At 41.1% G+C, this 12202-nt stretch overlaps 3 protein-coding genes across 9 annotated transcripts in view; 2 read left to right on the top strand and 1 right to left on the bottom strand.

Annotated features, from left to right (window-relative positions):
- The window catches only part of cep170aa (centrosomal protein 170Aa), a 32833-nt gene extending 25368 nt beyond the window's left edge, over nt 1-7465 (top strand). The window contains exons 14-23 of one of the 7 annotated variants that reach the window (XM_026308550.2): nt 181-298; nt 475-2040; nt 2311-2361; nt 3350-3623; nt 3815-4046; nt 4461-4628; nt 4743-4831; nt 4959-5052; nt 5146-5197; nt 6182-7465. In XM_026308550.2, coding sequence (XP_026164335.1) covers nt 181-298; nt 475-2040; nt 2311-2361; nt 3350-3623; nt 3815-4046; nt 4461-4628; nt 4743-4831; nt 4959-5052; nt 5146-5197; nt 6182-6513 — 2976 coding nt within the window. In that variant the 3' untranslated portion in view covers nt 6514-7465. The remainder of the gene's footprint in view (nt 1-180; nt 299-474; nt 2041-2310; nt 2362-3349; nt 3624-3814; nt 4047-4460; nt 4629-4742; nt 4832-4958; nt 5053-5145; nt 5198-6181) is intronic. The other 6 variants (XM_026308553.2, XM_026308551.2, XM_026308555.2 and 3 more) reach the window with 6 other exon arrangements.
- Nucleotides 7466-8875: 1410 nt separating this feature from the next.
- On the bottom strand, nt 8876-10713 carry hint1 (histidine triad nucleotide binding protein 1). The gene is made up of 3 exons (XM_026308557.2): nt 10543-10713; nt 9592-9696; nt 8876-9391 (listed from the first exon to the last, which is right to left on the bottom strand). The coding sequence occupies exons 1-3, from the start codon at nt 10651-10653 to the stop codon at nt 9227-9229; spliced, it is 381 nt and encodes a 126-aa protein (XP_026164342.1). The 5' UTR covers nt 10654-10713; the 3' UTR covers nt 8876-9226.
- Nucleotides 10714-10758: 45 nt separating this feature from the next.
- On the top strand, nt 10759-12051 carry lyrm7 (LYR motif containing 7). The gene is made up of 5 exons (XM_026308558.1): nt 10759-10824; nt 11013-11085; nt 11212-11282; nt 11448-11529; nt 11651-12051. Exons 1-5 carry the CDS (start codon nt 10792-10794, stop codon nt 11719-11721), a joined length of 330 nt encoding a protein of 109 aa, XP_026164343.1. The 5' UTR covers nt 10759-10791; the 3' UTR covers nt 11722-12051.
- Nucleotides 12052-12202: the final 151 nt, after the last annotated feature.

The raw sequence follows: 12202 nt of genomic DNA on the forward strand, positions 1-12202 counted from the left end.
AATCTAAATTATTTCCACTGCCATGTGTTACATTTTTTAAATATATGTAATTACCAATAAATGTAATTATAAAAACTATAAAAAACTATCTCATCCTCATTATTCTTCTAACTGATTTAACTTCCTTTTTTCTACTTTACTCACTTGTTTTCTTCTCTCTTGTCATCACCATCCCCCCAGGCTCTTCCTGGTGACTCAAGCTGGGTTTGTCAGTGGGCCTCTTTAGCTGCCAGTCACACCAGGACAGACCCTGAGGGATCAGGAGCAGAGACAGCTGCCTTCCTGCACAAAGAGAGAGGTGCATAGTAACTTAATTCTCAGTGAATAAAAACATCTAAATTAGATTTTCAGTCGAACTGAATTCTGAATTTTCAAATACAAAATTTATAAGCATGTAGCCTCACTGGATGTATTTGTAAATCACATGAAAAAATCTTAACTTTAAGACAACTGAAATTGTGCTATGTTCTACAGGGGCCGATGCCTTTGAGTCTGGTGCATCTATCAGCAGAGGTGAATCCTCCTCCAGCCTGACTGACCGTAAGCGCCGGACCCTGCCCCAGCTTCCTGTGGATGACCCACAGGCTAAATCCAGCACCAAAGCTCTGAGGTCTGAGATTGGGGAGAAACAGGACACTGAACCCCAAGAAAAAGAGAACAAAGGAGACGGGGAGTCCCCAATTCCTGTGGAGGACGGTGAGATGACCAGTAAACGGAAACAAAGCTCCACCTCCTCTCCATCTAAGACTCCCCTCCGGACCTCTGGCAGCACTGAGCGAAGGAAGAGGTCTGAGGAGAGAAAAGGAGGAGGGGCAGGAGAAGGAGGAGAGAAGTCTGGGAAGCCTCTAGTGCGCCAGGGCAGCTTTACCATTGAGAAACCTAGTGCTAATGTTCCTGTAGAGCTCATCCCACGCATCAACAGAGGCAGTAATGGCCGGGAACGCAGTGACTCTGTGGGTAGCATGGATACTGCTACGCTTCTGAAGGACACTGAAGCTGTGATGGCGTTTCTGGAGGCCAAATTAAGAGATGAAAACAAATTAGACCAAAAGAGTAGTAAGGCTGGCATCACCACTCAGGGTTCAGGCTGTGGCTTTCCCCCTCGGACTGACTCCATCTCTCCTGAGTCAGATGTGGACACGGCCAGCACAGCCAGTCATGTAGCTGGAGAGGCAGATAGGAAAGCAATGGCTGGTGGAGTACAAAAACGCCGGTCCCTCAGCAGCATGCATCGGGAAAAAAGTAACATGAGCACAGCTTCCAAGACCAGCGTTACTAATTCAAGTGCTCGTGAACGCTTGGAGAGGAAGACTAAAACAAGGACTGTGGAGACAAGCCGGACTGATGTACGCCGCACTGTTCAACCAGCCTCTTCCAGGGCACGCCAACCTTCTATGGATCTCACCGATGATGACCACACTTCTTCCTTCCCTATCTCTGACATCCTCTCCTCAGACCAGGAGACCTACTCTGGACCTTTGGGGCACTCAACATATGGACGTTCAGATGATGTTCTCCATTCTAAAACTGATAGCAAGTCTGCCAAGACCTCCACCACTGCTTCCTCCAAAACCAGCCGCTCTCTTCAAGCAGCCACAACCTCCTCCCTGAACAAACAGGCCTCGCTGCCTCAGCCTCGGCCCACAAGAGCCTCCCTTCTGCGCCGTGCTCGGCTGGGTGATACATCTGACACAGATCTAGCTGATGCAGACAGGGTGTCTGTAGCTTCTGAGGTGTCCACCACCAGCTCCACCTCTAAGCCCCCATCTGGTCGGAAGGGAATGTCACGACTGGACATGCTGGCTCAGCCGCGTAGGAACCGCCTGGGTTCCATCTCAGCCCGTAGTGACTCAGAATGTACAGTGACCCGGAGCTCCACCTCTTCACCCCGCCTATCAGCTGAGACTGCTCTGCGTCTGGGTTTGCGCTCATCAACACCTACGGAAAACAGGCTGACAACCAGGATGAGGGCTAACAGCGTGTCTAAACTGAATGAGACCAAGACTAAAACCACTACATCTGGCTACTGCTCACCAACAGGTAATAACATCAACTTCAGACCTGATTTATGGTTTATTCCGATTTCTTTTTTTTTTTTTTTTTTTTTTTGTATACTAGTAATAAGGAGGAAAAGTAAAATTCTGAACTGAGGTGTTTTTATTTTAGATTATTTTGAACACATTATGGCATATGTGTAAGTCCATAAATCCAGAGCATTGCATACCTCATAGTATCCCAGTGTGTAAACATTTGCCTGTTAACGTTTCCACTGTGTTGTGGTGTTCTGTGGCGTTGGTTTTCATCATCCAGAGAGCTCTCAGCCCGAACCTGAGGGCATTGATGCAGAAGAACAGCTAGTGGGTACTGTACCAGAGCTGTAGAGCTGTCTTAGAAATGTGTGTGTGTATGTGTGTGTGTGAGTGAGTGTGTTTGTGATTGCATGTCAGACCTGGGTCACATCAATTACTTGCTATCACTCTCACCAGAGCAGGTCATTGGTATTATCAGTTTAAGAATTTTATTTTTATCCAAAATTTGATCTTTTGATGCATAATTTCAGGAATAGAACAGCAAACATGCATTTTCTGTTGCTCAAGGACTGTCAGCAAATTTTGTTTATCAACATACACTTGTGTCTTCTACATTTACATGAAACTTGTTTGCACTGTTTTCTAAGTGCAAAATGAACAGTGTGATTTGTATTAATACATCACGTGAAGCTGAAGTACGATGACCCAGCTCTAGCATATGTTGCTGTGTTAACATCCTTAAATCCATCATGTAACTCTGTGATGAACACCCAAATGCTCTACTAAACCTCAAGAGCTCAAACTGCAAAACCCACGAGCAAACGTTCTAGGAATAGTGCTCCACCTTGTGGAAATTTTTATTCAAGACACTTCTACTTTGTCCCATTTTGTTCTTGGTAGGCTGACAGAGCATGGTATTGTCTCATCATGGTGCTGCTACTTTTAGTGCTGGTGTGTGTGACCATTTTGAAACGGCTTAAAATGTCCTGGCACTATCAAAGTTTTATGCTTTTATTGGCTAAGATTTGCTTAAGAGGAAGGATAAATGCGGCATAGATTATGAACTGTTAAAGCATCTGAAGTGTATCTTCATTAACTTTTAAAATAAATGGATATTTATCTACAACAGACTCAATCCTCCTCCATAATCATTTGCCAAAAAATACAGATTCCTCATTTTATTTATATAACTCCTCAGTAACAAAGCCTGTCATGTTCACAAGCTCATTTATTAACTTTGTGAATAACAAACATTGTAACTGAATAAAGAAGGGTGATATTGACTAAACAATTGTATTCCTCTCACGTTACAATCACAGTGTCCAGCAGCAACAGATGGAGACGTCTGCCACCAGAGTATGGCTCTACCTCAGAGGAAGAGTTTGGTTCCAACCGAAATTCTCCAAAGCATGGAGGGCGCTCCCACGTGCGACCTCATCACCTCGTGCCACACCGCGGTTCCAGGCTCAGCACCACCACAAGCCCAAGCACCGCAGTGGCAACAGGTCCAGTTGGAGTGGGGCTCAAACATCGAATGAAGGAGCAAGAGGAGTATATCAGGGACTGGACAGCACACAGCGAGGAAATAGCTAGGTATTGATCCAGCTACAGTGATCCGACTTATCTATTTACTCATAAATTGCTATAATCTTTCATTAATCCATGTAAAGTTTTCATCTGACATTGCAGTGTAATATTTAATATTGACATGTATGTGAAAACAGGATATTGCATGTGTTCATGTTTTTCCTGAGTCCTAAAGAACCCTGTCTGATGGTTAACAGGTTATTCCCCTGTGTGCGCAGGATTAGCCAGGACCTGGCTAAGGACCTGGCCATCTTGGCCCGTGAGATCCATGATGTGGCTGGTGAGATTGACTCAGTCAGCTCATCTGGCACAGCACCCAGCACCACTGTCAGCACCGCTGCCACTACCCCGGGATCAGCTATTGACACCCGGGAAGAGGTAGGCTCAGCACGTTCCATGCAGCCGGAGATACAGGAGAGCATGAGAAAGGTGCCTGTTATTCTTCCTCTTTCATTGTTTTACTGTGTTCTTCCACTTCGCCTCTGCCATCCCTCTTGTGTTGATGATAAAAATGACAGCATCTCGGTTGCTTCTCTCAGCTTTTATCCAACTGTAAGATCTATTAATTTGTTATCCTCACACTGCCACTTTTTGCCTTTATTTGTTCATTCATAGTTTGACCTTGAGAGGATTTACTTATTTACATTTTAAAATGTGACTTTTTTGAGTTAGGTGGGACTTGGCAGAACAAATTCCATCTTTTTTTTTCATTGCTCTCAAATTTCTGCTTATCTCCATTAACTGAAACTGGAATTTGACTGGAATGAAATTTCTTTAGTTTTTGTTTTCAACATTTGTTTAATATTCTTCTCTCCCTTCCACGTCGCTCCGTTCTTTGCTCAGTTGGTGGATCGAGTGTTTGATGAGAGCCTCAACTTCAGGAAGATCCCGCCTGTGATTTCAACCAATAAGGCACCAGAGATCAATGGTAAGCCGGTGGAGCTCCGTCCTCGTGCTCCTGACAGTCAGGAGCCCCGAGCTCTGAGAAGACGCACCTGGAACCGAGAAGAGGTGAGAGGCAACACTGAGAGCGTCCCACCAGGGAGGCTTTGACAGAAACGCACATGTTTATCACTTTCAGCTAGTCACATGTCATGTGTAATTTGTTTTCCTCTGTGTGTTCAGGCGGTGTTGGACAGCCTGCTGCTCAATTCGGTTTCTCAGCTGTCCACTAAGATCAGACACTCTATTGACAAAACAGCAGGAAAAATCAGGTAATAACAATTTGTGACATTGGATGTTACTGTGAGTATTTGCCATAAATATCCATGTGTTGTTGCGTATGGCTAAACAAACTACTGTAAATGATGATGTGTCCTGTTGTATGTTATTTTTCTTCAGGGTTTTGTTTAAGGATAAGGACAGGAACTGGGATGAAATTGAGAATAAACTGCGATCAGAGAGCGACCTACCACTTCTGAAAACCTCCAACAAGGTACAGGAACCTGCTTTTCTGAACAACACTCAATGACAAGAAAACATATCGGAAACTAAACTCTGTTTGTTTGTTTGTTTTCCTAATCTGCAGGAGATTTCCTCAATTCTACTTGAACTGAAGAGAGTTGAGAAGCAGCTTCAAGGTAAATAAAAAACTTAATAACAAAGGTGAACTTACTCTAACTACAAACACACTTTGGACAGGGTATTATATACAATTATGCCTGTTGGCCTTGAACAGTATTCACATCTGATGTTCGATATACAACAAAACTGATGAGAATAGTGCTGTGCAAGACTATAAGTTTGGCTCCCAATATGAAGAAGCTTTCCCGGAGACAAATATTTTTACGTCACTGTTCCCAAAACATAACAAAAATCACTACACACCACAAAAGAAGAGTTATAAAAGAAGAAAGAGTTAAAACTATGTCATGGCCCAGTGTGTCTCTGAAAACACAATATCTGTCAAGTAATTTTACACCTGAGGGTAGAGCAACAAAGCTCATCCTGCAGAGTGAAACTGAAAATAATGATCTCTGAAAAACAGCAGAACATTTCTCCACAGATTTGGGGTGAGACTGGTTTCATCTATGCCCAGATAGATCTAAATAAAATCTCAATAAAAAATAAAGGTAGAATTATTGTTGCTATCATTAACTAAAGGAATAGAATCTGTCTAAAGAAGAATATACTGACTATTTTGCAGTTGGTTCTTAAATATGGACCTTCCATAATAGTTTAATTGATCAAACATTGGCTGTCTTCATTCTTCTTGAGCTTTGACTTAAACGAAGTTTGGTAAATACTTAGCATTATAGTGGTACTGATCATTTTTCTTTTATATTGTATTTCTGGCTAACCAAGCAACAATCAAAGTAAAAAAGGTGTTGAAGAGTTTAACACTCAAACTTCAGCACTGTGTGGCTGTGGTTTGACAATAACCCAGCAACTCACTGTCATCAGATTGTTATTCAGATGTTGCTTAAATCTTGATGGGTGCATCTGTCATGTGACATATCCAAATCTGTTCAAAGATTTGGTGGAGAATTATATGTTTTCAGGACTATTAAATCAAGTTCTAATCATGCCATGTACACATTGAATTATCTCTGTGTCTGTCTCAGTGATCAATGTGATGGTCGATCCAGATGGGACTCTGGACGCCCTGGCCAACCTTGGCCTTACCAGCCCCACCACCCCTACCAAACCTCAAACTGCCAAAACAATTTCCCCCTCTGCAACCTCCCCTGGTCTCGTGCCACCAGCCAAAGAATCACTACCAGAGATCCTTCCTGGGCCTGGAGGCTCAGTGACCTCTGCCAAGGTTCAGGCTTCATCTGCCAGCACAGAGGAGACTGTACGAGACCCCATTGTGGGAGTGGGATTAACAGGAGTTGGAGGACTGCACTTCAGCCGCCTGCGGCCAAGTGGAGAGGAGGCCATTGCACAGAAGTGAACAATTGAAATTATGTGAATGAATGTAGACTGGGGTGCTGGAGGCTGTGGTCAGTGTTGACAACAAGGAGGCACATGTAGAGACATTTAAACTGTTTTTTTCTGACCGAACAGTTGCCATTCTGTCGACTATACCAGTCTATGATTATGGGTATAATATAGTGTTAAAAGTGTTATTAGAGTGACCGGAAATGAAGTGCTTCAGCTGATCTATGGACTCCACAGGCTGATTTCTCACTTATGCATCATGGATATGCCCTCAAGTGGAAACTGACCCATGAATGATTTGCATAGAGTTGTGTTATAAGCTTTTCAACCTTAAACTTTTCATGCTTACTGGCTCACCGGACTTTGTGGACTGGAGACTACTGCTGTCTCAGTGGACAGATCGTTGTGGTCTTAGTCTTCACTCTTCCTCCAGTTTTCTCCTCTTGCCTTTTCCATGTGTCTGGACCCAACCTACACTAAGGACATGCCTTAAAACACATCCTTGACAGTAGCAGTGCAACCCTCTGCCCCCTCAAATAATATACAAGACAACTTTAAGACTTATATAATACTTTCAGACAAACAGAATGCAATGTAATGTAACACTTGCAAAAGATGTTTATTTACACTATGATAAAACAACACACTGCAATAATTTATTAGCTTTTGTTCAGTACAAAGACTGTTTCAGCAGCCTTAATTAACCACCCTGAAGAACTAGTCATAAATGATTTATGCCTGGAACAAATCCCATTAAGCAGAATTGCAGAAGGGTTATGTATTTCATAACTGTTCAGTAGTGCCTCCTGATTTTTGTGCTTGCCTTTCCTGCCCTCACCCATTACATTTCACTCCTTCCATCTGTTCCTGTGTCTGCCAATAGCTGGAAAAACCTTCCACAAAGTTGGGCACTTCAGTAGCATGTACAGAACAAAGCTCAGAGCTTCATTGCTGCAAGATGGATTTTTCAGTCAAAATAATCACTTACCAGAGTTAACACTGTCTCTTGGCAGTTGGAATTTTAAAACAGTAGAAACATCTTAAAATTCATCTGTTACTAAAGCTGTATATTGCAGTTCTTATTGTATGATTTTCATAGAGCTCAACTTTTTGTCTGCAGTTCACATTTCTCACTTCATGTGAAGTGGCTTTTTTTTTCTTCTTCCCAGTCACAAGCGATGTGACTTCTTTTTAAACTAGCAGTGATGAGCAAGAAAACAGTTTAAACTAAATATTTTATAATATTTAGAAACTGTAGATGTTGTAGACCTTTTTGTTCCTCTGAATCACCTCACAATATTTTTTTCTTTATCTGTCACTAACCAGTGTGAGTAAAACCTAAACACGCAAAAGCTGCTGAAATTGTTTTTATCAACATCTCATTGAAAAGAAAATGAGCAACTTACAAGGAAGTCTTGAGTGCTTCAAAATGTAAGGGCAGAAAGATCACTTTGCAAAATAAGCTCCATCTGTTTTATAACTTAATTTGTGCTACAGCTTGATATCAGTGTATGTACAGAAAGGGGGTAGGTTTCCAGCACCCTGATACCATAGATGTGCAGACAGGAAAGTTAACCTATTTCTTCATTGACTTTTCCACTTTTGTTGTTACTTAAGGGAGAATGACTGTATTTCTGAATCTCTCTTCAGCTTAGTCTGTTTTCTAGAGTAAGTCAGTAAGATGACTTAAAGGTGGTTATTAGTACTTAGATCTTACAATAGTAAATCTTAGGTACCAGAGTACATCTTCATTTCCTTCTCTCTATCTGTACTGTACAATGTCTTTCAATGCCTCAAAGTGCCCATTTTGACTATAGAAGGGCATTGATTAAAAGAAAAAAACATGTAGTTGTCTAGAAAAATTCTTATTTTGCACATCAGATTGTGTTTTTTTTTTCCTTCATACAGAAGTAGTGAAGTGGTGAAAGGCTGCTTCAAATGTCAAATTACTAAAAGAACGATATCACTTTCTCTGATATCAGAAGTGCCAGCCTTGTCATTCTGGAACTCTGTACAAATGAAGCCTCTTATTGTGTTAATTGCTTTTTAAATCTCCCCATTTAATAAAAAAGGAAATGAAATTAGGGGACTGTGAATGCTAGGTACAGGCTTTTTAAAATTCTACATGTCATCAGATCAGTGTTCCTTGTTTCCTTCCTGTCAATTTTGTAAAGAAAAAAAAAAATATCAGCATTTTATTTATTTTGTGTTTAATATTTTGTGAATGTTTCATGTATTTTATATTTGTTCAACTATCTACATTGTTTCTTACTGTTAATAAAACAGAGCCATTCACTTGTTTTTGTTTTCATTTGAATTGGCCCAGAACTTAGAAATCCATTCCTACATTAACATAGACTGCCAACAAGACGCTGTAATTGGGTAATTTAATTTAATTTTTTTAATCAAAGAAAGAAATACATGCATGTACCCTCTGGTCTATTAATCATGTCTCAACGAAAAATGCAAACGACACATTTGTGTTGCCTTAACTCTTGTAAGAACATTTTCTCTGTCAGGTGTAACCTTAGTGGAGTAGGTTTAGGTAAAGACAAATATGACTCTCTTGTTAGTAAGTGCATTTTATTACCACTGATGAATTTCCACATTTTGTTTGACCTATATTTCACTTAACAAACTGATGTAGTTTAAATGTTACAGTATTGGTTGTGAGACAACAGACGTGAGCACTTCTTGGCAGGGTGGTCTGTGCCAGGAGACAGAAGTTAGCCCGGTGGCCACGCCATCCCACGTCCACCCAGGATGTGGAGGTGGATGTGGTAGACAGACTGACCTCCATCTGGCCCATCGTTGATGACAATCCTGTAGCCTTTAGACAGGCCCGCCTCTTTAGCACACTTCTTTGCAACTAGCAACAAGTGGCCCAACAACTAAAACACAGAGAGAATGTGGTGAACATTAAGAAACAGTGTTCAGATATAGTAACTGTTCAGACAGGATGAAGTTGGCTGCAAAGGAGTGCATCTAGTGGTCACTTCCATAAAGTCATGACACAAATCACTGAAAGACTAAGAATAAGCCATGTTACACTCTGTCATAAAAGCAAACAAGCTCATATGCTCATACTTACTGCAGCGTCACCATCCTCTGCTTCTGACAGTCGAACGATTGGCTTTTTTGGCACGATGAGGATGTGAGTGGGAGCTTGAGGAGCAATGTCAGGGAAGGCTACACACTGAAAAAAAACAAAGAACACAATTATTTTCCTCGTCTTTAAAACGTGACACACTGAGCTGTGTGATTGTGAACAAAAACTGCTACTTTTTGATCATGTTGAATGGTTGAGGGCACTATAAAGCACAGAATTCACCCACTGAAGCACATATAGAGGAGTGCTTCATAAATCTCTATTCACCACTACACATCATGACTGTGCAATCTACAGTGAAGCTATTTTCCTTTTCTCTCTTGTGAAGTGTAATATTTATATAGTGCAAAATCATAATTCAATTCACATAAATGTCCCTTTTGTAGTTATATATTGTGATCACAATGTATAAATTACTCATTGTGTTTATTTTTGAGATATATGAATTTGATCTAATTGGTCGGTGGGCACCACGTTTAAGTTTCGTTTTTAATTGGCCTGTGTATAAAAGCGGCGTTGGATGTTGCAGAATCTAGTTCACAAAATTTTCACATTACTCAACACATGACTCTGCATAACTTGTAGCAGTCATAGACTAACGGGATCCGCAGACCGGACTAAGCGGACCCTGTCCTGTCTTGGTGGAAAGCCAAGTGTCCGCAGGTGCCAAGTGGCAGCAAACGCAACATGAGCAAAAACAGAGTCAACCTGTCAAATTCAGTTAAGTGCAAACAGCATAGCTTTGGTTTCATACCGTGATAAACCTACATGACACATTTACCTTTCTGAATGTTCCCCAAAATAACCGCAGTAAGTTACATTGCAGTTTCCTAAAAGGCAGCACGGAGCTAACATTAGCCTGCAGGGCGCACTGCCAGCCTCGCAGACCTACGGCACCAAATGTGATTATAAACGAAAATGTTTAGTGCATACCTGATCATCCTCATAGATCAACTTGGCAGGAATCTCTTTGCGTATAATTTTTCCAAATATTGTGTCTCCGCCCGGCTGGGCAGTCTGCGCTTTCGCCGTTTCATCAGCCATATTGGCGCAGACAACCCGTCAGTCTGCGCCGCGTTTTAGCCCAGTAGAAGCACACCGGAAACTGTTTGGCTGCAAAAAGGCGTCATTTGTAAAAACCTAGTCTGATTGGCTCTCGGTGGACCAGCCTCCTCTCCGGAAATGAGAAAAGTCAAGATGGAGTCTCGTTTGAAGGTTGGAAATGGGACATATTAAGAACTGAAACATTAATTCACTGTTTCTTTTTGCTTTTGACATCGTTTCATTGTAGAAACAGTTTGTTTCTTCGTTCATAGGGAGAGATGATAAGAAATTGCTTGTACCCACATGTTTCACTTCAAACAGCTTCCATCACTAAAAGCTGAGTGTTTGTGTATCTGCAGGTCCTGAGCACGTTCAAAGCGCTGCACAGAACAAGAATGGCTGTATTCAAAGATGACAACAGAGCACTGACAGGTCGGTGATGTAGCGGTTGTAATTCATTCACAGGAAGAAAATCTTTTTTAGTGTATGTTTTTACCAACCCAGCTTAATTTAGTGGATTCTCTGTAGAATGAAATGTGTAAGTTTTTCTTCCACAAGCTGCAAGATTAAAGATCAACGAGGAGTTCAGGAAAAACAAAAACGAAACTTCAGAGGAAAACATCAAAGAGGTACAGTCTCCATTCGTATTCCAGCACTACGCCTCAGTCATTTCCCATTACGAGCAGTGTCATGGCTTGTTTTCCATTGAAATACATTTGTGCATTAGCCACTGTATTCTGTCCTCATAATCTACCTGTCTCCACTACATCCTCACCACCTTTCTGCTTTTACAGATGATCAAAATGGGCTCAAATGTGGAACGTATTCTTCGAGAGAACGTGGTACAGATGGAACATGTCAAAGAAAATACACTCTGTATGACATTTTTTGCTCCTGTCTTTTGATACCACACTAGAAATATAACGCGTATGCAAAGAACATGATGTTATGACAAAAAAACAATTTTTTTTTTTCTCTCTCACCCTGTTTGTTTTAGTGCTTCGACCCAGAGAGAGCCTTCTACTAGAAAATGTGCCCTATTGTGACCAGCCCAGGAAAAAGTCTTGATAGTCCATGTGTTTACTTCTTTTCCATTAAAAAAAGAGGCCATTTCAATCCATTCACAATTTATAGGACTGATCTAAAACTACAAAACTACTACAGGTGGTTCAGGATCTCCTGAACAAAAAGCCTTTTGATGTTCATTGAAACTCTCGTCTGTTTAGTGATGTAAACTGGATCTCATTATTTAATGTACAGTTTTTTTTTAAAATCAAATGTAATTTAAGTGTGTTGATTGAATTTGAAAATCTAAGACTCAGCTAAAGGAAAACAATATGTTGCTGCTGTTGACAGAAGGTTTTATTGTGTTCTGATTAAAGTGTTGTCTTCCCAGTGTCCCAGGTGTTATTTGTTGTTTAAACCACTGAAGATATGGATGTAACATAATGGTCGTTCTCCTGTCTTATATACTAATGGTATTAAATGATTGTATGACAGATGTGTCAAATAATGGGGCAAAACTAGAAAAGGTAGCTAGATTGAAATG

The sequence above is a fragment of the Mastacembelus armatus genome, chromosome 15, assembly GCF_900324485.2.
Source record: "Mastacembelus armatus chromosome 15, fMasArm1.2, whole genome shotgun sequence".
In the NCBI taxonomy this organism is placed as follows: Eukaryota; Metazoa; Chordata; class Actinopteri; order Synbranchiformes; family Mastacembelidae; genus Mastacembelus; species Mastacembelus armatus.